This window comes from Ranitomeya imitator, chromosome 1, assembly GCF_032444005.1.
Source record: "Ranitomeya imitator isolate aRanImi1 chromosome 1, aRanImi1.pri, whole genome shotgun sequence".
In the NCBI taxonomy this organism is placed as follows: domain Eukaryota; kingdom Metazoa; phylum Chordata; class Amphibia; order Anura; family Dendrobatidae; genus Ranitomeya; species Ranitomeya imitator.
The window spans coordinates 6,728,495-6,753,917 of record NC_091282.1 but is presented as its reverse complement, the minus strand read 5'-3'; the positions used below and the strand labels follow the sequence as shown (position 1 = coordinate 6,753,917).

General features: G+C 47.2%; 1 protein-coding gene across 1 annotated transcript in view; it reads left to right on the top strand.

The window, feature by feature from the left end:
* The first annotated feature begins 749 nt into the window (after positions 1 to 749).
* Positions 750 to 25,423, top strand: part of LOC138657567 (natural killer cells antigen CD94-like) — an 86,962-nt gene continuing 62,288 nt past the window's right edge. The window contains exon 1 of the mRNA XM_069745330.1: positions 750 to 928. Within this exon, the coding sequence (XP_069601431.1) occupies positions 847 to 928 (82 nt within the window). The 5' untranslated portion in view covers positions 750 to 846. The remainder of the gene's footprint in view (positions 929 to 25,423) is intronic.

Below are 25,423 nucleotides of genomic sequence, written 5' to 3'. Positions count from 1 at the left end.
ACTGAGATCAACATTGTTGACTGCCACAGTCAGGTCTCTAATGATGGAACAGTCAGGTTTCTGATTATGATATGGTTAGGCCTCTGATGATGGCACAGTCAGGTCTCTGATTATGGTGCGGTCTGTTCTCTGGTGATGGAGTAGTCAGGTGTCTGGTGATGGTGGGCTCAGGTGTCTGATTATGGCATGGTCAGGACTCTGGTAATGGCACGGTAAGATCTCTAGTAACATCATGACTAGGTCTCTGTTGATGGCACAGTCAGGTCAATGATTATAGCATTGTGAAGTCTCTAGTGAGGGTATAGAGTCTATGAAGGTGTCATGGTTAGTTCTGTAGTAACGTCATGGAGATGAACAATTATAAAGTCAGTCTGGAATTGTCAGTAAGCAATGCTGGTCATGTATCAGAGCAGGGGTGTCAAACTGCATTCCCCGAGGGCTGCAAACAGGTCATGTTTTCAGGATTTCCTTGCATTGCACAGGTGATAATTTAATCACCAGCAGAGAATGATTCCAGCACCTTGTGCAATGCTAAGGAAATCCTGAAAACACGCATGGTTTGAGGCCCTCGAGGAATGCAGTTTGACACCCCTGTATCAGAGTGTGAAAACAAAAAAAAATAGTCCAGAATGTACCAGCTTACAAAACACAAAGAAGCAGTGCAGCTTCCTACCAAGAATACATGCAAATAATGCAGAGGCGTTCCCTAGCATGCTCTTAGATGTTGCCCTATTTTCGGCCACACTGCTCCATTTTGTGTGATTGTCGAGTGCTCTGGTTACAATAATACTGGATAGAGCAGAGCTCTGGGGACCAAGGACTGTGAAAGATTGTCAGAGACCAGCGATGGAGGAGACTGTGATTTACGCTCAGATCAATCTACCTGTAGCGAGGTCTTCACTGCAAGAATCTAAATCACATCTCAAAGGTAAGAAAAAGCCAACAAATGGAAACCAGACTAGTCCTGTGGACTATATGTGAAGATTAATTTATCTGGTTTCCAGAGCTGGTAAAAAAAAAATGTTGATGACTGACTGCCACAGCCAGGTGTTTAATGATGGCACATTCAGGCATACGGTGATGAGACAGTCAGGTCTCTAGTAACATCATGGTCAGGTCTATGTTGATGACACATTCATTTCTCTGGTAACATTAAGGTCAGGTCTCTGGTGATGCCACAATCGGGTCACTGGTAGCGTTATGGTTAGGTCTCTGATGATGTCATATTCAGGTCTCTGGAATCATTTCGGTCAAATCTCTGGTGATGACATGGCTAGGTGTCTGGTGATAGCACACTCAGGTCTCTGGTGATGACCCGGCAGGTCTATGTTGATGGCACAGTCATTTCTCAGGTAACACTAAGGTCAGGTCTCTGGTGATGCCAAAATCAGGTCTCTGATTATGCCATGGCCAGGTCTCTGGTGATGACACTGTCATGTCCTGATATGGCTAGGTGTCTGGCAATAGCACAATCAGGTCTCTGATTATGGCTCGGTCAGGTCTCTAGTAATGGTGTGGTCAGATGTCTGGTGATGATGTGGTCAGATGTCTGGTGATGATGTGGTCAGATGTCTGGTGATGATGTGGTCAGATGTCTGGTGATGATGTGGTCAGGTGTCTGATTATGGCACTGTAGTTCTCTAGTAACATCATGATCAGGTCTCTGGTGATAGAACGGTCAGGTCACTGATTTTGGCATGGTCAGGTCTCAGGTGAGGGCATGGTCAAGTCTCTGTACATGACACGGCCAGGTCTATAGTATGGACATGGTCAGGTCTCTGATGATGGCACGGTCAGATCTCTACTAACGTCATGGAGATGAACAATTATAAAGTCAGTCTGGCATTGTCAGTAAGCAATGACGGGGCATCTAACAGAGTGCTAAAACAAAAAAAATACTCCAAAATGTGCCAGTTTACAAAAAAATCATACCAGCAGTGCAGTTTCCTACCAAGAATACATGCAAATAATGCAGAGACGCTCCCTAGCATGTTCTTAGATGCTGCCCCTATTTTTGGTCACTCTGCTCCATTTTATGTAATTGATGAGGGCACTAGTTACTGTAAGGCTACTTTCACACATCAGGTTTTTTGCATCAGGCACAATCCGGTGAATTTGTAAAAAAAAAGGATCCGTTTTTTCTCATAGAGTTGTATTAGCGCTGGATTGCGCCTGATGTTCCAACGTTTCATCCGTTTTTTTGCCGGATCCGTCCAAAATTTCTCTCTCTCTCTCTCCTCCACCCCGGAACAGGAAGTCACTGTATTGCCGGGTGAAAAAAAAACAAAAAACGGATGCATCGTATCAGTTTTTCACTATTTGTGATGGATCCGTTTTTAATACAATTAGCCGGATTTGTGGCTGAAACAAAAAAGCTGATGTGTGAAAGTAGCCTACTGGATGGGGCAGAGCTCAGAGGACCAAGGACTGTGAAAGATTGTCAGAGACCAGCGATGGAGGAGACTGCGCTTTATGCTCAGATCAAACTCCACTGCCCAAATCTAAATCACATCTCAGAGGTAAGAAAAAGCCAACAGATGGAGACCAGTCTAGTTCTGTGGAATATATGTGAAGATTAACTTATCTGGTTTCTAGAACTGGTAGAGATAGCAATGTTGACTGCCACAGTCAGAGCTCTAATGATGGCACCTTCAGGCCTCTGCTAATGGCACAGCCAGACGTCTCGTAACATCATGGACAGGTCTCTGGTGATCGCACGGTCAGGTTTCTGATGATGGCACAGTCAGGCAGTCAGGTTTCTGGTGATGGCATGGTCAGGTCTATGGTGATGGCAAGGTCAGGTCTATGGTGATGGCAAGGTCAGTTCTATGTTGGTGGCACAGTCAGGTCTCTGGTGATATTAAGATCAGGTCTCTGGTGATGCTATAATCAGGTCTCTGGTAATGTTATGGTCACGTGACACTATGGTTAGGTGTCTGGTGACAAAATTGTTAGGTGTCTGGTGATGTCATAGTCAGGTTTCTGGTAACATTATGGTCAAGTCTCTTGTGGCACCATGGTCAGGTGTCTGGTGATGGCACAGTCAGGTCTCTGATTACGACATGGCCAAGTCTCTGGTGATGGCACAGTCAGATATTTGATTATGTCCTGGTCAGATCTCTGGTGTTGGTGTGGTCAGGTGTCTGGTGATGGTGCAGTAACGTGTTTGATTATGGCATGGTAAGGTCTTTGATTATGGCACGATCAGGTCTCTGATTATGGCAAGGTAATGTCTCAGGTAATGGCACGATCAGGGCTCTGATAATGGCACAGATAGGTCTCTGGTGATATCTGGCATGCTGAGATCTCTAATGTTATCATGGTCAGGTCTCATATGATGGCACGGTCAAGTCTTTAATAATGTCATTGTCAGTTCCCTGGTGATAGCACGGTTAGGTGTCTAGTTATTTCATGATCAGATTATTATTATTATTTATTATTATTATTTATTTATATAGCACCATTAACCCCTTCAAGACCCAGCCTATTTTGACCTTAAAGACCTTGCCGTTTTTTGCAATTCTGACCAGTGTCCCTTTATGAGGTAATAACTCAGGAACGCTTCAACGGATCCTAGCGGTTCTGAGATTGTTTTTTCGTGACATATTGGGCTTCATGTTAGTGGTAAATTTAGGTCAATAAATTCTGCATTTATTTGTGATAAACACGGAAATTTGGCGAAAATTTTGAAAATTTCGCAATTTTCACATTTTGAATTTTTATTCTGTTAAACCAGAGAGATATGTGACACAAAATAGTTAATGAATAACATTTCCCACATGTTTACTTTACATCAGCACAATTTTGGAAACAAAATTTTTTTTTGTTAGGAAGTTATAAGGGTTAAAATTCGACCAGCGATTTGTCATTTTTACAACGAAATTTACAAAATCATTTTTTTTAGGGACCACCTCACATTTGAAGTCAGTTTGAGGGGTCTATATGGCTGAAAATACCCAAAAGTGACACCATTCTAAAAACTGCACCCCTCAAGGTACTCAAAACCACATTCAAGAAGTTTATTAACCCTTCAGGTGCTTCACAGAAGCAGAAGCAACATGGAAGGAAAAAATGAACATTTAACTTTTTAGTCACAAAAATTATCTTTTAGCAACAATTTTTTTATTTTCCCAATGGTAAAAGGAGAAACTGAACCACGAAGGTTGTTGTCCAATTTGTCCTGAGTACGCTGATACCTCATATGTGGGGGTAAACCACTGTTTTGGCGCACGGCAGGGCTTGGAAGGGAAGGAGCGCCATTTGACTTTTTGAATCAAAAATTGGCTCCACTCTTTAGCGGACACCATGTCACGTTTGGAGAGCCCCCGTGTGCCTAAAAATTGGAGCTCCCCCACAAGTGACCCCATTTTGCAAACTAGACACCCCAAGGAACTTATCTAGATGCATAGTGAGCACTTTGAACCCCCAGGTGCTTCACAAATTGATCCGTAAAAATGAAAAAGTACTTTTTTTTAGCAAAAAAATTCTTTTAGCCTCAATTTTTTCATTTTCACATGGGCAACAGGATAAAATGGATCCTAAAATGTGTTGGGCAATTTCTCCTGAGTACACCAATACCTCACATGTGGAGGTAAACCACTGTTTGGGCACATGGTAAGGCTCGGAAGGGAAGGAGCGCCATTTGACTTTTTGAATGAAAAATTATTTCCATCGTTAGCGGACACCATGTCGCGTTTGGATAGCTCCTGTGTGTCTAAACATTGGCGCTCCCCCACAAGTGACCCCATTTTGGAAACTAGACCCCCAAGGAACTAATTTAGATGCCTAGTGAGCACTTTAAACCCTCAGGTGCTTCACAAATTGATCTGTAAAAATGAAAAAGTAATTTTTTTTCACAAAAAAATTCTTTTCGCCTCAATTTTTTCATTTTCACATGGGCAGTAGGATAAAATGGATCATAAAATTTGTTGGGCAATTTCTCCCGAGTACGCCGATACCTCATATGTGGGGGTAAACCACTGTTTGGGCACTCGGCAGGGCTCGGAAGAGAAGGCGCGCCATTTGACTTTTTGAATGGAAAATTAGCTCCAATTGTTAGCGGACACCATGTCGCGTTTGGAGAGCCCCTGTGTGCCTAAACATTGGAGCTCCCCCACAAGTGACCCCATTTTGGAAACTAGACCCCCCAAGGAACTTATCTAGATGCATATTGAGCACTTTAAACCCCCAAGTGCTTCACAGAAGTTTATAACGCAGAGCCATGAAAATAAAAAATAATTTTTCTTTCCTCAAAAATGATTTTTTAGCCTGGAATTTCCTATTTTGCCAAGGATAATAGGAGAAATTGGACCCCAAATATTGTTGTCCAGTTTGTCCTGAGTACGCTGATACCCCATATGTGGGGGTAAACCACTGTTTGGGCGCACGGCAGGGCTCGGAAGGGATGGCACGCCATTTGGCTTTTTAAATGGAAAATTAGCTCCAATCATTAGCGGACACCATGTCACATTTGGAGAGCCCCTGTGTGCCTAAACATTGGAGATCCCCCAGAAATGACACCATTTTAGAAACTAGACCCCCAAAGGAACTAATCTAGATGTGTGGTGAGGACTTTGAACCCCCAAGTGCTTCACAGAAGTTTATAACGCAGAGCCATGAAAATAAAAAAAAAAATTATTTTCTCAAAAATGATCTTTTAGCCTGCAATTTTTTATTTTCCCAAGGGTAACAGGAGAAATTTGACCCCAAAAGTTGTTGTCCAGTTTCTCCTGAGTACGCTGATACCCCATATGTGGGGGTAAATCACTGTTTGGGCACATGCCGGGGCTCGGAAGTGAAGTAGTGATGTTTTGAAATGCAGACTTAGATGGAATGCTCTGTGGGCGTCACGTTGCGTTTGCAGAGCCCCTGATGTGGCTTAACAGTAGAAACCCCCCACAAGTGACCCCATTTTGGAAACTAGACCCCCAAAGGAACTTATCTAGATGTGTGGTGAGCACTTTGAACCCCCAAGTGCTTCATAGAAGTTTATAATGCAGAGCCGTGAAAATAATAAATACGTTTTCTTTCCTCAAAAATAATTATTTAGCCCAGAATTTTTTAATTTTCCCAAGGGTAACAGGAGAAATTTGACCCCAATATTTGTTGTCCAGTTTCTCCTGAGTACGGTGATACCCCATATGTGGGGGTAAACTACTGTTTGGGCACACGTCGGGGCTCAGAAGGGAAGTAGTGACTTTTGAAATGCAGACTTTGATGGAATGGTCTGCGGGTGTCACGTTGCGTTTGCAGAGCCCCTGGTGTGCCTAAACAGTAGAAACCCCCCACAAGTGACCCCATTTTGGAAACTAGACCCTGAAAGGAACTTATCTAGATGTGTGGTGAGCACTTTGAACCCCCAAGTGCTTCATAGAAGTTTATAATGCAGAGCCGTGAAAATAATAAATACGTTTTCTTTCCTCAAAAATAATTATTTAGCCCAGAATTTTTTATTTTCCCAAGGGTTACAGGAGAAATTGGACCCCAAAAGTTGTTGTCCAGTTTCTCCTGAGTACGCTGATACCCCATGAGTGGGGGTAAACCACTGTTTGGGCACACGTCGGGGCTCAGAAGGGAAGTAGTGACTTTTGAAATGCAGACTTTGATGGAATGGTCTGCGGACGTCATGTTGCGTTTGCAGAGCCCCTGGTGTGCCTAAACAGTAGAAACCCCCACAAGTGACCCCATTTTAGAAACTAGACCCCCCAAGGAACTTATCTAGATATGTGGTGAGCACTTTGAACTCCCAAGTGCTTCACAGACGTTTACAACGCAGAGCCGTGAAAATAAAAAATCATTTTTCTTTCCTCAAAAATGATGTTTTAGCAAGCATTTTTTTAGATTCACAAGGGTAACAGGAGAAATTGGACCCCAGTAATTGTTGCGCAGTTTGTCCTGAGTATGCTGGTACCCCATATGTGGGGGTAAACCACTGTTTGGGCACACGTCAGGGCTCGGAAGTGAGGGAGCACCATTTGACTTTTTGAATACGAGATTGGCTGGAATCAATGGTGGCGCCATGTTGCGTTTGGAGACCCCTGATGTGCCTAAACAGTGGAAACCCCTCAATTCTACCTCCAACACTAACCCCAACACACCCCTAACCCTAATCCCAACTGTAGCCATAACCCTAATCACAACCCTAACCACAACACACCCCTAACCACAACCCTAACCCCAACACACCCCTAACCCTAACCACAACCCTAATTCCAACCCTAACCCTAAGGCTATGTGCCCACGTTGCGGATTCGTGTGAGATTTTTCAGCACCATTTTTGAAAAATCTGCTGGTAAAAGGCACTGTGTTTTACCTACGGATTTTCCGCGGATTTCCAGTGTTTTTTGTGCGGATTTCACCTGCGGATTCCTATTGAGGAACAGGTGTAAAACGCTGCGGAATCCGCACAAAGAATTGACATGCTGCGGAAAATACAACGCAGCGTTTCCGCGCGGTATTTTCCGCACCATGGGCACAGCGGATTTGGTTTTTCATATGTTTACATGGTACTGTAAACCTGATGGAACACTGCTGCGAATCCGCAGCCAAATCCGCACCGTGTGCACATAGCCTAATTCTAAAGGTATCTGCACACGCTGCGGAAAACACTGCGGATCCGCAGCAGTTTCCCATGAGTTTACAGTTCAATGTAAACCTATGGGAAACAAAAATCGCTGTACACATGCTGCGGAAAAACTGCACGGAAACGCAGCGGTTTACATTCCGCAGCATGTCACTTCTTTGTGCGGATTCCGCAGCGGTTTTACAACTGCTCCAATAGAAAATCGCAATTGTAAAACCGCAGTGAAATGCGCAGAAAAAAACGCGGTAAATCCGCCATAAATCCGCAGCGGTTTAGCACTGCGGATTTATCAAATCCGCAGCGGAAAAATCCGCAGAGGACCAGAATACGTGTGCACATACCGAAACCCTAACCCTAGCCCTAACCCTACCCCTAACCTTACCCCTAACCCTACCCCTAACCCTAACCCTAACCCTACCCCTAACCCTACCCCTAGCCCTAACCCTAGCCCTAACCCTACCCCTACCCCTAACCCTACCCCTAACCCTAACCCTAGCCCTAACCCTACCCCTAACCCTACCCCTAACCCTAACCCTATTCTAACATTAGTGGAAAAAAAAAATTTCTTTATTTTTTTATTGTCCCTACCCATGGGGGTGACAAAGGGGGGGGGTCATTTATTATTTTTTTTATTTTGATCACTGAGATAGATTATATCTCAGTGATCAAAATGCACTTTGGAACGAATCTGCCGGCCGGCAGATTCGGCGGGCGCACTGCGCATGCGCCCGCCATTTTGGAAGATGGCGGCGCCCGGGAGAAGACGGACGGGACCACGGCTGGATCGGTAAGTATGATAGGGTGGGGGGCAACCACGGGGGGGGGGATCGGAGCACGGGGGGGGGGAATCGGAGCGCGGGAGGGGTGGAACGGAGCGCGGGGGGCGTGGAACGGAGCACGGGGGGGCTGGAATGGAGCACGGGGGGGTGGAACGGAGCACGGGGGGGTGGATCGGAGTGCAGGGGGGGTGATTGGAGCACGGGGGGGTGATTGGAGCACGGGGGGAGCGGACACGAGCACGGGGGGGAGCGGAGCACAGGGCGGAGAGGAGCCGGAGCAGTGTACCGGCCAGATCGGGGGGGTGGGGGGGCGATCGGAGGGGTGGGGTGGGGGCACACTAGTATTTCCAGCCATGGCCGATGATATTTCAGCATCGGCCATGGCTGGATTGTAATATTTCACCCGTTATAATGGGTGAAATATTACAAATCGCTCTGATTGGCAGTTTCACTTTCAACAGCCAATCAGAGCGATCGTAGCCACGAGGGGGTGAAGCCACCCCCCCTGGGCTAAACTACCACTCCCCCTGTCCCTGCAGATCGGGTGAAATGGGAGTTAACCCTTTCACCCGATCTGCAGGGACGCGATCTTTCCATGACGCCGCATAGGCGTCATGGGTCGGAATGGCACCGACTTTCATGACGCCTACGTGGCGTCATGGGTCGGGAAGGGGTTAATTCCATGGTGCTGTACATGAGAAGGGGTTACATCAAAATACAAATATCACTTACAGTAAACTAACAATGACAGACTGGTACAGAGGACGAGGACCCTGCCCTTGAAGGCTTACATTCTACAGGATGGTGGGGAAGGAGACAGTAGGTTGGGGGTTGCAGTAACTCCGTTGGGGTTGAGGTGGCCGTGTGGTCTTTACAGGCTGTAAGCTTCTTTGAAGAGGTGGGTTTTCAGGTTTCTTTTGAAGGATCCAAATGTGGTGGATGACCGGATGTGTTGGGACACAGAATTCCAGAGGATGGGGGATATTCGGGAGAAGTCTTGGAGGCGATTGAGTGAGGAGCGAATAAGTGTGGAGGAGAGAAGGAGGTCTTGGGAGGACCGGAGATTACGTGATGGAAGATATTGGGAGATTAGTGTGGAAATATACGGAGGAGAAAGGTTATGGATGGCTTTGTAGGTCAGGTTAGTAGTTTAAACTGGATACACAGGGAAATTGGGAGCCAGTGAAGGGATTTGCAAAGAGGGGAAGCAGGAATGTAGCGAGGAGAGGGATTAATCGGGCAGCAGAGTTAAGGACGGACTGGAGAGGTGTGAGAGTGTTAGAGGGTAGGCCACAGAGAAGGATGTTGCAGTAGTCGAGGCGGGAGATAATTAGGGCATGCACAAGCATTTCGGTAGAGTGTGGGTTGAGGAAAGGACGGATTCTGGAAATATTTTTGAGCTGGAGGCGACAGGAGGTGGCGAGAGCTTGGATGTGCGGTTTGAAGGACAGGTCAGAGTCCAGGGTTACTCCAAGGCAGCAGATTTTGGGGACAGGGGAAAGTGTGATTTCATTTATTTTGATAGATAGATCAGGTAGGGAAGATATGCGAGATGGAGGAAAGATAATGAGTTCAGATTTGTCCACATTGAGCTTGAGAAAGCGAGAGGAGAAGAAGAAGGATATGGCCGATGGACACTCTGGGATTCTGGAGAGCAGAGAGGTGACATCTGGGCCAGAGAGGTAGATCTGAGTGTCATCAGCATATAGATGGTACTGGAAGCCATAGGACCTTATGAGTTGTCCCAGGCCGAGTGTATAGATTGAGAAGAGTAAGGGTCTTAGGACAGAGCCTTGGGGGACTCCAACAGAGAGGGGGCGAGATGAAGAGGTAGTATGGGAGTAGGAAACACTAAATGTGCGGTTGGAAAGGTATGAGGAGATCCAAGATAGGGCTTTGACACCAAAGGAAGAGAGGATCTGTAGTAGGAGGCAGTGGTCAACTGTGTCGAAGGCAGAGGACAGGTCTAGGAGGAGAAGTATAGAGAATTGTCTGTTAGCTTTGGCTGTAAGTAAGTCGTTAGTAATTTTGGTCAGGGCAGTCTCAGTGGAATGGTGGGGACGGAAGCCAGACTGTAGGTTGTCGAAGAGAGAGTTAGATGCAAAGTGAGATGAAAGTTCAGCATGGACGTGCTGCTCAAGGAGTTTGGAAGCAAATGGGAGCAAAATTATGGGGCGATAGCTGGACATAGCGCTTGGGTCAAGGGATGGCTTTTTGAGGATAGGCGTGATTGTGGCATGTTTAAAAGCAGAAGGGAAGGTACCAGAAGTTAGTGATAGGTTGAAGAGATGGGTTAGGTATGGGATTAGTGTGTTGGTGAGGTTGTGATTTGGAGAGGTGGGATGGGATGGGGTCAAGCGCACAAGTGGTGAGGTGTGATTTGGAGAGAAGATGAGCAAGCCCCCCTTCAATGATTTTGGAGAGGGAAGTTATGGGGTTAGAGCATTGGTCTGGTTTACAAAGGGCTTGTGGTGGTTAGACAACAAAGACTTGCCTTGTTTGGTCTATCTTATTTTTTGAAGTACGTGGAAAAGTCCTCGACAACGATTAGGCTAGGGTCACATTGCGTTAGGGCAGTCCGCTGAGCACTACGGACTGCGCTAACGCAATGTTCCAAAAGGGATCGCGTTTGCCAATCCCACTAGCGCAGATGTCCGATCTGCGCTAGCGAGGAACGGACCGCGAACGCTGCAAGCAGCGTTCGAGGTCCGTCACTCAAATGACAGCACATCGCTAGCACACGCCCAATGTGGGCGTGCGCTAGCGATGCATTCACCATTACAAACAATGGCGGCGTTAACGGACTACGTTACACCGCGTTATGCTGCGGTGTAATGTAGTTCGTTTAACGGAGTCACATAACACAATGTGACCCTAGCCTTAGGCAACTTGGAGGGGGCAGTGGTGGACAGAGAAGGGAGTTAAAAGTGTTGAACAACTGTTTGGGGTTTTGGGATATAATAATAATAATAATAATTTTATTTATATAGCGCCAACATATTCCGCAGCGCTTTACAAATTATAGAGGGGACTTGTACAGACAATAGACATTGTCCATAATAGAAAAAAGCAAAGCCGCACAGCTGTCCCAGGATCGGAGACTAACTGCGGCCCGTCCAGGCGTGTAAAACAGGAGCCTGATGTCCAGGTAGAGGTGCTCGCATGAAAAAGATATGCAACCAACAAAATATACAGAGCAATGCGGCAACACTCACCGGTCCAAGTGTGGTTCAAATCCTTTATTGAAGCATGTAAAACGAAGCCGTCATGTTCACGGCCTGGGATGGTAAGACAGAAAAGGAGGTGAGCAGGATGTGACGACGGCCGTTTCGCGCCTACGGTAGCGCTTCCACGGGTCTCGTGGAAGCGCTACCGTAGGCGCGAAACGGCCGTCGTCACATTCTGCTCACCTCCTTTTCTGTCTTACCATCCCAGGCCGTGAGCATGACGGCTTTGTTTTACATGCTTCAATAAAGGATTTGAACCACACTTGGACCGGTGAGTGTTGCCGCATTGCTCTGTATATTTTGTTAGACAATAGACATTACAGCATAACAAAAAACACAGTTCAAAACAGATACCAAGAGGAGTGAGGGCCCTGCTTGCAAGTTTACAAACTATGAGGAAGAGGGGAGACACGAGAAGTGGATGGTAACAATTGCTTTAGTTAGTCGGATAAGGAAGATACGAGGGTTGTGAAGTCGCCTGTTTAGCAGAGGTGAGAGCTGATTTGAATGCGAGTGTTGCTTGTTTGAGTGCAGTGAAATCATCTTGCGAATGCATTTTCTTCCAACACCGTTATGCAATTCTAGATACTTGCCAAAGCTTTTTAGTGATGTTATTGTGCCAGGGTTGTCTACTGGTTCGTCGCACTCTGCTATGCATGACAGGGGCGACTGTGTCAATAGCTGATGCGAGAGTGGCATTGTAGAAAGTAGTAGCACTGTCTGTGTCATGGAGTGAGGATATGGATGCTAGTGGCAGGATAGAGTCAGAGAACGTGTGCGAGGTTCCTGCATGGGTGCGCATGTTGCTGGACATGGGTGACCGGTGAGGAGGACAGGGATGAGAATGGTCCATGTCTACAATCCCATCCCATAAACTTTCACACCCTCACAGAAATCTTAAACATCTTGACCTACATTCATTCTCTGAATCCCTCCTCCCTCTCACAGACATAAGTTCCATACACAATGCGGATGACGCTGCCGCTCTATATAACACCACAATAGCTGTAGCTTTGGAATCTGCTGCCCCACTTACACATACCAAAGCTCGAAAAATCAACAGACAGCCCTGGCACACCAGCCTGACCAAAGAACTGAGGCGAGCTTCCAGGGCTGCTGAGCGCAGATAGAAAAGATCCCACTCCAACGAGCACTTCATCGCATTCAAACAGTCCCTCGCTACTTTCAAGACCACACTCGCCACAGCTAAACAAACCTACTTCTCATCTCTCATATCCTCTCTGTCTCACAACCCTAAACAGTTATTCAACACCTTCAATTCTCTCCTCCGTCCCCCAGCACCTCCTCCCTCCCCACTTATCTCTGCTGAAGACTTTGCCTCATTTTTCAAGCAGAAGATTGATAACATCAGAGACAGTTTTGGTCAACAACCCCCAGAGCCCTTCCTTCCAACTACCCAGCCCTCAACCTCCAAAACCAACTTCTCCACCATTACAGAAGATCAACTCTCCACTCTACTCTCAAGATCGCATCTCACCACCTGTGCACTTGACCCAATCCCATCCCACTTTATCCCAAACCTCACCACAGTCTTCATCCCAACCCTAACCCACCTCTTCAGCCTATCACTAACAACTGGTGTTTTCCCCTCAAGCTTTAAACATGCCTCCATCACACCTATCCTCAAAAAGCCCTCTCTTGACCCATCCTCTGTATCTAGCTATCGCCCTATATCACTTCTCCCCTATGCCTCCAAACTACTGGAACAACACGTTTACCTTGAACTGTCCTCCCATCTCTCTTCTTGCTCCCTCTTTGACCGCCTACAATCTGGCTTCCGGTCACACCATTCCACTGAAACTGCCCTAACTAAAGTCACCAATGACCTCTTAACCGCCAAGAGCAAGCGACACTACTCTGTCCTCCTCCTCCTGGACCTGTCCTCTGCCTTTGACACAGTGGACCATTTCCTATTACTACAGACCCTCTCATCCCTTGACATCACAGACTTGGCCCTATCCTGGATCTCGTCATACCTAACAGACCGGACATTCAGCGTCTCCCACTCACACACCACCTCCTCACCTCATCTGTCGGAGTCCCGTAAGGTTCAGTCCTTGGGCCCCTGCTCTTCTCCATTTACAGCTTTGGCCTGGGACAGCTCATAGAATCTCATGGCTTTCAGTATCACCTCTATGCTGATGACACACAGATCTACATCTCTGGACCAGATATCACCTCCCTTCTAACCAGAATCCCTCAATGTCTGTCCACTATTTCATCCTTCTTCTCCGCTAGATTTCTGAAACTTAACATGGACAAAACAGAATTCATCATATTTCCCCCATCTCACGTGACCCCCCCAACGAACCTATCCATTACAGTAAATGGCTGCCCACTCTCCCCAGTCCCACAAGCTCGCTGCCTCGGGGCAATCCTTGACACTGATCTCTCCTTCAAACCACATATCCAAGCCCTTTCCACTTCCTGCCAACTTCAACTCAAAAATATTTCACGGATCCGTACATTCCTAAACCAAGAATCTGCAAAAACCCTAGTCCATACCCTCATCGTCTCTCGCCTTGACTACTGAAACCTCCTGCTCTGTGGCCTCCCTTCGAACACTCTCGCACCCCTCCAATCTATTCTAAACTCTACTGCCCGATTAATCCACCTGTCCCCCCCGCTATTCCCCGGTCTCTCCCCTCTGTCAATCCCTTCACTGGCTCCCCATTACCCAGAGACTCCAGTACAAAACCCTAACCATGACATACAAAGCCATCCACAACCTGTCTCCTCCATACATCTGTGACCTCGTCTCCCGGTACTTACCTACACGCAACCTCCGATCCTCACAAGATCTCCTACTCTACTCCCCTCTTATCTCTTCTTCCCACAATCGTATACAAGATTTCTCTCGCGCATCCCCCCTACTCTGGAACCCTCTACCACCACACATCAGACTCTCGCCTACCATCGAAACCTTCAAAAGGAACCTGAAGACCCACCTCTTCCGACAAGCCTACAACCTGCAGTAACCACCGATCGACCAAACCGCTGCATGACCAGCTCTACCCTCGCCTACTGTATCCTCACCCATCCCTTGTAGATTGTGAGCCCTCGCGGGCAGGGTCCTCTCTCCTCCTGTACCAGTTATGACTTGTATTGTTTAAGATTATTGTACTTGTTTTTATTATGTATACCCCTCCGCAAATGTAAAGCGCCATGGAATAAATGGCGCTATAACAATAAATAATAATAATAATCCTGGAAAGAATGTTTATGAACATTTTTTCCAGTCAAATCCATTTTAATTGTAGTTTTGTATGTTTTGTTGTCAGTCTGCAAAAGTGGCGTAATAACCTGACACCATTGTTCCCAGCAGCGACCTAGGAGTCAAAGATGCATCCAGGGGTCTTTCCCATGCTGTTCCCATTTCACCGCTGTTCCTATAGTTTTCTGCAATTTTTAGACCCCTCCAGACTTCTGAGGGTGGAGGGGGTCGCTGGAAAAATGATTGGGTTTCCCACTGACTTCTATTATACTCGCTACCCAGGTCGAGCATCCGAGCATTACGATTTGCCTTACGATCATCACTATTTATAATCATAATCTAACTGTGGGGAAGAGAACATTTAAGAGTTGAGCAGGAAATAAGCAGTTTGCTTTTGCATAGTCAGAGTTGGCATCTTGGTAATTACAAATTGTAGCACAAAATTGTGTGCAGTCATACAAATAGAAAGGAAGGATAAGATATTGCTATCTAAGAAGATAAGACAAGAGAAAGTATTCTATCCTAAAAATGCAAAAAATAATATTACACAGCACAGGTGTGTGCACACAGACATCACACAGCTCGCATGCTGGATTTATTGGTAGTTAGTGTTTGCAGTTGTCTTCATGGTTGCTAAAGTTTAGTGATGAGCGAGTTTACTCGTTGCTCGGGTTTTACCGAGCACGCTCAGGTCGTCTCCGAGTATTTGTTAGTGCTCAGAGATTTAGTTTTTATCCACACAGCTACATGATTTACGTCTGCTAGACAGCCTGAGTACATGTGGGGGTTGCCTGGTTGATAGGGAATCCCCACATGTATTCAAGCTGTCTAGCAGTAGTAAATCATGCAGCTGTGTCAACAAAAACAAAATCTCAACAAATACTCGGAGACCACCCGAGCGACGAGTATACTCGCTCATCACTACTAATGTTCTCACAGGAGACAATGGCTTGGTTTGCACAGAGTTAGATATTTTGTTTTTAGCAATTCTGGTCTCACAGATATTACAGTGTGAAATCTCCTTCGTGGCTTCACCTGCAGATTGGCTCCATGTCCCTCAGTGATTGTTGCAGCCTCTCACGGTCACCTCTACTGACACCAACACATGGCTGTAGCTTCTATCTAGCAATTTACAGACTCTCACCGTCTTCTCACACATTTATCAGTCCTTCTTGCTCAAGCCCAGTGTCCTGAATCACTGACATAAATCTTTATCCATTGTGGGAAGATAAACTTTCCTTATCTGATGGATGAACTCTTCGTTCACAGGAATCACTGCTCTCCTCTGTTACCCTCTCTCAGTAATGGCGGTACTCTCATATTCGGGTGGAGTGGGCTTCACCGCTTGGGACAAACTCTGGGCTGGAGCTCGTTACTTTCTATGCTGTTGTTCCTACTAAATACTGGAGGTTGGCCCCTTTTCTGGAGCTTGGTGCCTGTCCTCACTTGCTAGCTATCTGTAGTACAGGTTTAAGGATCTAGCAGGAATGCGGGAAGCAGTGACGAGCAGGAGGCAGAGCAAGGGTTAACGGGTTTATTTATAGGGAATACTCCACGCAGTGAGGTTAATAAGTTATGCAGGGGATTGAAACAGTATAAAAGGTAAAGGATATGGAGATTGGAAGGACACAGATTCAGACAACGGGAGTTCTGAAGAAAGTCAGTGGTTCCTAAATCCATGAAATGGATAGCGCCAACAAGAACCTGTGCGGTATCTTTTACAGGAAGGTCCTGTGGGCATCAACGGCCCATCTTCTGGCGGCAGTGGTCGGTCTCCGGTACCTTCCGCTGCGCCCTAGTCCATATACTGATGTGGCTGGAGAAACGTGGGCCATGGCACTGTCTGAGCCTGACATGGCTCCTGCACGACTCTCCTCACAGTCTCTGTCAGTTGTGGCGGTGCTTGGGCACAGGTTCGGATGCTCTGAGACCGAAGCACTCACTGGTCCCTGCTGTAGCGTCTGACAAGGGTATGGGCCACAGTCCTGTACGAGCCCAACGTGGCTCAGCAAATCTATAATGGCACAGTCAGGGTGCAAGGGTCTGTCCTGTCCCTGGTCACTCTTATAGGGCACGTGTGTTGTACTCACGGACACGGTGCGTTTGGCACCTTGCTCTCTGGTAGTCACCATTACACTGCACCTCTCTTTGTAGTCTCCAGGCACACACTGCACATCTTTCTAATCCCCGCTGCTGGTGGTGGGAGATTGCAGACGCTGGCCTGCACGATGCTGGTGCTCCACGGAAGGAGCACTCCTCCCTCTGGCTGCTGCTGCTAGACACACAGCTCCACTCAGCGCCGCAGTCCCTGTCCGTCTGGTCTGTTTGGTGTGCATAGCTCTGCTCTATGTGCACAGTTCTGCTCTGTGGGCACAGCTCTGCTCTGCACCGCTCTGCTCTGCATGGCTCTCATGGCACAAAGCTTCCCTCAACCCAGAAGACCCTGTCCTTCAGGTCTGCTGCAGCACAGCCTGTTGCAGCCTCGGCACACTCTGGTAGGGGAAGCAGAGCGTGCTGCACACTGCTGTGCGCTGGCGTCACACTGACCTGCATCGCGTGCTTTTTCCTTTTATTCCTTTGCTGCTGCCTATTCTTTTCAGGCTCTCCCCGCTTCCCTCGGCTCACTTAGGCTTCCCCCAGGCTGCAGGGGAAGGTCCGCCTCCTTCAAGCTTCCTCCATGGAACAGTGAATGCAGCCTCTCAAGTTCCATACCCAAACCCTTTAAGCTCTTTCTCTTTCTGATGCCATGCTGCTTTTGACCCAGTCTCCGGCAACTTAGTTCATTCATTATTTAATGATGCAGCACTATCTTCACTCCTAGTCATCCCCACCTCAGACCTCACAACTACTACAAAGTGTTGTGCCTGCCAAGGCGCTTATTGACCGGGGGAGTTTCTCCCATCAAGGAAAATAGAAAAAATTGGAATCTGGCTCAACAGGACCAGATTTTCCTTTTCTTTTTATTTTTCAAAAGAAAACATGGTGCATACAAAAGAAAAATTTACATGGTCGACATGACCCAGTCGATGCGTTTCGACTGCACTAGGCAGTCTTACTGATGACTCATGAGTAAGACTGCCTACTGCAGTCGAAACGTGTCGACTGGGTCATGTCGACCATGTAAATTTTTCTTTTGTATGCACCATGTTTTTGAAAAAAAAAAGGAAAATCCGGTCCTGTTGAGCCGGATTCCATTTTTTTCTATTTTCCTTTTTGTGAGGCCAGGGCGAGGCCGGTGTCTGAGTCCCAGGTGGATGAGCATAGAGCAACTGGGTGAGCTGGAATCAAGTTTTCATAAGTATCTCCGTACTTTGCATTGGCTCTATCATAAGCTTCCCTTACAGTACATCACTGAATTAGATGTTTGTATATTTTCACATCACCTCCATAACGATGCCAATAGCAAATATTAATATAACATTACACAACGGTAATAGGAGTTATACTAGATTACTTTACCCGCGGCCCAGCAACTCTATGACATAGTGATAATGTAACCAGATGGCATCTCAGCAGAACCAGAGTCACCAGATACCCAGAGCGACCAACAAAACATATATCAGTCCAGGACATGAGTCCAGGTAGAAGTTGTCCTCCAGATTGATAAAAGTCTCAAAGCTAGAAGTCTCCCTAAGCTAGAAGATCGTTGGGTACAGCCGGGACCAGCTGCTTCGAAAGCATCACCAAACCAGGGATTCAAGCTTCAGGAGGCTAATTTGCATATTCCAGGTGCCTTCTGGGAGAAGCGAAGTCTCCCTAAGCTAGAAGATCGTTGGGTACAGCCGGGACCAGCTGCTTCGAAAGCATCACCAAACCAGGGATTCAAGCTTCAGGAGGCTAATTTGCATATTCCAGGTGCCTTCTGGGAGAAGCGAAGTCTCCCTAAGCTAGAAGATCGTTGGGTACAGCCGGGACCAGCTGCTTCGAAAGCATCACCAAACCAGGGATTCAAGCTTCAGGAGCCTAATTTGCATATTCCAGGTGCCTTCTGGGAGAAGCGAAGTCTCCCTAAGCTAGAAGATCGTTGGGTACAGCCGGGACCAGCTGCTTCGAAAGCATCACCAAACCAGGGATTCAAGCTTCAGGAGGCTAATTTGCATATTCCAGGTGCCTTCTGGGAGATGCGAAGTCTCCCTAAGCTAGAAGATCGTTGGGTACAGCCGGGACCAGCTGCTTCGAAAGCATCACCAAACCAGGGATTCAAGCTTCAGGAGGCTAATTTGCATATTCCAGGTGCCTTCTGGGAGAAGCGAAGTCTCCCTAAGCTAGAAGATCGTTGGGTACAGCCGGGACCAGCTGCTTCGAAAGCATCACCAAACCAGGGATTCAAGCTTCAGGAGGCTAATTTGCATATTCCAGGTGCCTTCTGGGAGAAGCGAAGTCTCCCTAAGCTAGAAGATCGTTGGGTACAGCCGGGACCAGCTGCTTCGAAAGCATCACCAAACCAGGGATTCAAGCTTCAGGAGGCTAATTTGCATATTCCAGGTGCCTTCTGGGAGAAGCGAAGTCTCCCTAAGCTAGAAGATCGTTGGGTACAGCCGGGACCAGCTGCTTCGAAAGCATCACCAAACCAGGGATTCAAGCTTCAGGAGGCTAATTTGCATATTCCAGGTGCCTTCTGGGAGAAGCGAAGTCTCCCTAAGCTAGAAGATCGTTGGGTACAGCCGGGACCAGCTGCTTCGAAAGCATCACCAAACCAGGGATTCAAGCTTCAGGAGGCTAATTTGCATATTCCAGGTGCCTTCTGGGAGAAGCGAAGTCTCCCTAAGCTAGAAGATCGTTGGGTACAGCCGGGACCAGCTGCTTCGAAAGCATCACCAAACCAGGGATTCAAGCTTCAGGAGGCTAATTTGCATATTCCAGGTGCCTTCTGGGAGAAGCGAAGTCTCCCTAAGCTAGAAGATCGTTGGGTACAGCCGGGACCAGCTGCTTCGAAAGCATCACCAAACCAGGGATTCAAGCTTCAGGAGGCTAATTTGCATATTCCAGGTGCCTTCTGGGAGAAGCGAAGTCTCCCTAAGCTAGAAGATCGTTGGGTACAGCCGGGACCAGCTGCTTCGAAAGCATCACCAAACCAGGGATTCAAGCTTCAGGAGGCTAATTTGCATATTCCAGGTGCCTTCTGGGAGAAGCGAAGTCTCCCTAAGCTAGAAGATCGTTGGGTACAGCCGGGACCAGCTGCTTCGAAAGCATCACCAAACCAGGGATTCAAGCTTCAGGAGGCTAATTTGCATATTCCAGGTGCCTTCTGGGAGAAGCGAAGTCTCCCTAAGCTAGAAGATCGTTGGGTACAGCCGGGACCAGCTGCTTCGAAAGCATCACCAAACCAGGGATTCAAGCTTCAGGAGGCTAATTTGCATATTCCAGGTGCCTTCTGGGAGAAGCGAAGTCTCCCTAAGCTAGAAGATCGTTGGGTACAGCCGGGACCAGCTGCTTCGAAAGCATCACCAAACCAGGGATTCAAGCTTCAGGAGGCTAATTTGCATATTCCAGGTGCCTTCTGGGAGAAGCGAAGTCTCCCTAAGCTAGAAGATCGTTGGGTACAGCCGGGACCAGCTGCTTCGAAAGCATCACCAAACCAGGGATTCAAGCTTCAGGAGGCTAATTTGCATATTCCAGGTGCCTTCTGGGAGAAGCGAAGTCTCCCTAAGCTAGAAGATCGTTGGGTACAGCCGGGACCAGCTGCTTCGAAAGCATCACCAAACCAGGGATTCAAGCTTCAGGAGGCTAATTTGCATATTCCAGGTGCCTTCTGGGAGAAGCGAAGTCTCCCTAAGCTAGAAGATCGTTGGGTACAGCCGGGACCAGCTGCTTCGAAAGCATCACCAAACCAGGGATTCAAGCTTCAGGAGGCTAATTTGCATATTCCAGGTGCCTTCTGGGAGAAGCGAAGTCTCCCTAAGCTAGAAGATCGTTGGGTACAGCCGGGACCAGCTGCTTCGAAAGCATCACCAAACCAGGGATTCAAGCTTCAGGAGGCTAATTTGCATATTCCAGGTGCCTTCTGGGAGAAGCGAAGTCTCCCTAAGCTAGAAGATCGTTGGGTACAGCCGGGACCAGCTGCTTCGAAAGCATCACCAAACCAGGGATTCAAGCTTCAGGAGGCTAATTTGCATATTCCAGGTGCCTTCTGGGAGAAGCGAAGTCTCCCTAAGCTAGAAGATCGTTGGGTACAGCCGGGACCAGCTGCTTCGAAAGCATCACCAAACCAGGGATTCAAGCTTCAGGAGGCTAATTTGCATATTCCAGGTGCCTTCTGGGAGAAGCGAAGTCTCCCTAAGCTAGAAGATCGTTGGGTACAGCCGGGACCAGCTGCTTCGAAAGCATCACCAAACCAGGGATTCAAGCTTCAGGAGGCTAATTTGCATATTCCAGGTGCCTTCTGGGAGAAGCGAAGTCTCCCTAAGCTAGAAGATCGTTGGGTACAGCCGGGACCAGCTGCTTCGAAAGCATCACCAAACCAGGGATTCAAGCTTCAGGAGGCTAATTTGCATATTCCAGGTGCCTTCTGGGAGAAGCGAAGTCTCCCTAAGCTAGAAGATCGTTGGGTACAGCCGGGACCAGCTGCTTCGAAAGCATCACCAAACCAGGGATTCAAGCTTCAGGAGGCTAATTTGCATATTCCAGGTGCCTTCTGGGAGAAGCGAAGTCTCCCTAAGCTAGAAGATCGTTGGGTACAGCCGGGACCAGCTGCTTCGAAAGCATCACCAAACCAGGGATTCAAGCTTCAGGAGGCTAATTTGCATATTCCAGGTGCCTTCTGGGAGAAGCGAAGTCTCCCTAAGCTAGAAGATCGTTGGGTACAGCCGGGACCAGCTGCTTCGAAAGCATCACCAAACCAGGGATTCAAGCTTCAGGAGGCTAATTTGCATATTCCAGGTGCCTTCTGGGAGAAGCGAAGTCTCCCTAAGCTAGAAGATCGTTGGGTACAGCCGGGACCAGCTGCTTCGAAAGCATCACCAAACCAGGGATTCAAGCTTCAGGAGGCTAATTTGCATATTCCAGGTGCCTTCTGGGAGAAGCGAAGTCTCCCTAAGCTAGAAGATCGTTGGGTACAGCCGGGACCAGCTGCTTCGAAAGCATCACCAAACCAGGGATTCAAGCTTCAGGAGGCTAATTTGCATATTCCAGGTGCCTTCTGGGAGAAGCGAAGTCTCCCTAAGCTAGAAGATCGTTGGGTACAGCCGGGACCAGCTGCTTCGAAAGCATCACCAAACCAGGGATTCAAGCTTCAGGAGGCTAATTTGCATATTCCAGGTGCCTTCTGGGAGAAGCGAAGTCTCCCTAAGCTAGAAGATCGTTGGGTACAGCCGGGACCAGCTGCTTCGAAAGCATCACCAAACCAGGGATTCAAGCTTCAGGAGGCTAATTTGCATATTCCAGGTGCCTTCTGGGAGAAGCGAAGTCTCCCTAAGCTAGAAGATCGTTGGGTACAGCCGGGACCAGCTGCTTCGAAAGCATCACCAAACCAGGGATTCAAGCTTCAGGAGGCTAATTTGCATATTCCAGGTGCCTTCTGGGAGAAGCGAAGTCTCCCTAAGCTAGAAGATCGTTGGGTACAGCCGGGACCAGCTGCTTCGAAAGCATCACCAAACCAGGGATTCAAGCTTCAGGAGGCTAATTTGCATATATTCCAGGTGCCTTCTGGGAGAAGCGAAGTCTCCCTAAGCTAGAAGATCGTTGGGTACAGCCGGGACCAGCTGCTTCGAAAGCATCACCAAACCAGGGATTCAAGCTTCAGGAGGCTAATTTGCATATTCCAGGTGCCTTCTGGGAGAAGCGAAGTCTCCCTAAGCTAGAAGATCGTTGGGTACAGCCGGGACCAGCTGCTTCGAAAGCATCACCAAACCAGGGATTCAAGCTTCAGGAGGCTAATTTGCATATTCCAGGTGCCTTCTGGGAGAAGCGAAGTCTCCCTAAGCTAGAAGATCGTTGGGTACAGCCGGGACCAGCTGCTTCGAAAGCATCACCAAACCAGGGATTCAAGCTTCAGGAGGCTAATTTGCATATTCCAGGTGCCTTCTGGGAGAAGCGAAGTCTCCCTAAGCTAGAAGATCGTTGGGTACAGCCGGGACCAGCTGCTTCGAAAGCATCACCAAACCAGGAATTCAAGCTTCAGGAGGCTAATTTGCATATTCCAGGTGCCTTCTGGGAGAAGCGAAGTCTCCCTAAGCTAGAAGATCGTTGGGTACAGCCGGGACCAGCTGCTTCGAAAGCATCACCAAACCGCGCGCCGTAAGGCGCGCGAATTTTTGCCTGTAGGACATTATTGCAAGAGAGCTTGGCTGAGTAGATTACACAAGAAGGAAAACACACAGCAAGTCAGCAGGATCTAGGAGCAACATGGCAGATGTGACAACCTACATGGTGAGCTGCAGCATGTGCTACATGTTCACAGATCGACCAGAAGAAGAATCCAATTTCACCTGTCAGAAGTGTAGACTAGTGGCCCTTTTAGAAGAAAAGGTGCGGGGTCTGGAAGAAAGAATAGCAACTTTGAAACTCATCAAAGAGAATGAAGACTTTCTAGACAGAACAGAAGCATCTCTACTGGTCACAGAAGGTGCAAAAAGTGTCAGAGAACCTCCAAAAGCAGATGAGTGGAAGCATGTGACCAAAAGAAGCAAGAAGACCATGGAGAAATCACCAACCACACAACTGAAGAACCGATATCAAATCTTTGTAGAGGATGAAGATGGCACACCTAAGAATGAAGCAATACCAGCAAGCAAAAAAGATAAGGGCACACAGCAACAAGTGACAGCAAAAAGTACAGCCAAGAAGCAACGAAGAGTGGTGGTGGTGGGAGACTCACTACTGAGAGGCACCGAAGCAGCCATCTGCAGACCGGACATAACTGCAAGAGAAGTATGCTGCCTTCCAGGTGCGATGATCAAGGATGTGACCGATAGGATACCAAAGCTCTTCAGCTCCAAGGACGTCCACCCATTTCTTCTGATACATGTTGGCACCAATGACACGGCAAGGAAGGACCTACCGACAATCTGCAAGGACTTTGAAGAGTTGGGGAAGAAAGTAAAGGAACTGGATGCACAGGTAGTTTTTTCTTCTATCCTTCCAGTAGACGGGCATGGCACCAGGAGATGGAACAGGATCCTTGATGCAAACAACTGGCTAAGACGATGGTGCAGACAACAAGGATTTGGATTCCTGGACCACGGTGTGAATTACTGGTATGATGGACTCCTCGCCAGAGACGGACTACACCTCAACAAACCTGGGAAACACACATTCGCCAGAAGACTTGCTACACTCATCAGGAGGGCGTTAAACTAGAAGAAGAGGGGACGGGAAGAAAAACATTAGACTCGAACAAAGACGACCCAGGAAAACATACTCTGAAGGGAGGTAAGAACATTTCTAAAACAATCCACAGTGAGGAGATTGGAACAAAACAAAATCCTCTAAACTGCATGCTCGCAAACGCCAGAAGCCTGACAAACAAGATGGAAGAACTAGAAGCAGAAATATCTACAGGTAACTTTGACATAGTGGGAATAACCGAGACATGGTTAGATGAAAGCTATGACTGGGCAGTTAACTTACAGGGTTACAGTCTGTTTAGAAAGGATCGTAAAAATCGGAGAGGAGGAGGGGTTTGTCTCTATGTAAAGTCTTGTCTAAAGTCCACTTTAAGGGAGGATATTAGCGAAGGGAATGAGGATGTCGAGTCCATATGGGTTGAAATTCATGGAGGGAAAAATGGTAACAAAATTCTCATTGGGGTCTGTTACAAACCCCCAAATATAACAGAAACCATGGAAAGTCTACTTCTAAAGCAGATAGATGAAGCTGCAACCCATAATGAGGTCCTGGTTATGGGGGACTTTACCTACCCGGATATTAACTGGGAAACAGAAACCTGTAAAACCCATAAAGGCAACAGGTTTCTGCTAATAACCAAGAAAAATTATCTTTCACAATTGGTGCAGAATCCAACCAGAGGAGCAGCACTTTTAGACCTAATACTATCTAATAGACCTGACAGAATAACAAATCTGCAGGTGGTCGGGCATTTAGGAAATAGCGACCACAATATTGTGCAGTTTCACCTGTCTTTCACTAGGGGGACTTGTCAGGGAGTCACAAAAACACTGAACTTTAGGAAGGCAAAGTTTGAACAGCTTAGAGATGCCCTTAATCTGGTAAACTGGGACAATATCCTCAGGAATAAGAATACAGATAATAAATGGGAAATGTTTAAGAACATCCTAAATAGGCAGTGTAAGCGGTTTATACCTTGTGGGAATAAAAGGACTAGAAATAGGAAAAACCCAATGTGGCTAAACAAAGAAGTAAGACAGGCAATTAACAGTAAAAAGAAAGCATTTGCACTACTAAAGCAGGATGGCACCATTGAAGCTCTAAAAAACTATAGGGAGAAAAATACTTTATCTAAAAAACTAATTAAAGCTGCCAAAAAGGAAACAGAGAAGCACATTGCTAAGGAGAGTAAAACTAATCCCAAACTGTTCTTCAACTATATCAATAGTAAAAGAATAAAAACTGAAAATGTAGGCCCCTTAAAAAATAGTGAGGAAAGAATGGTTGTAGATGACGAGGAAAAAGCTAACATATT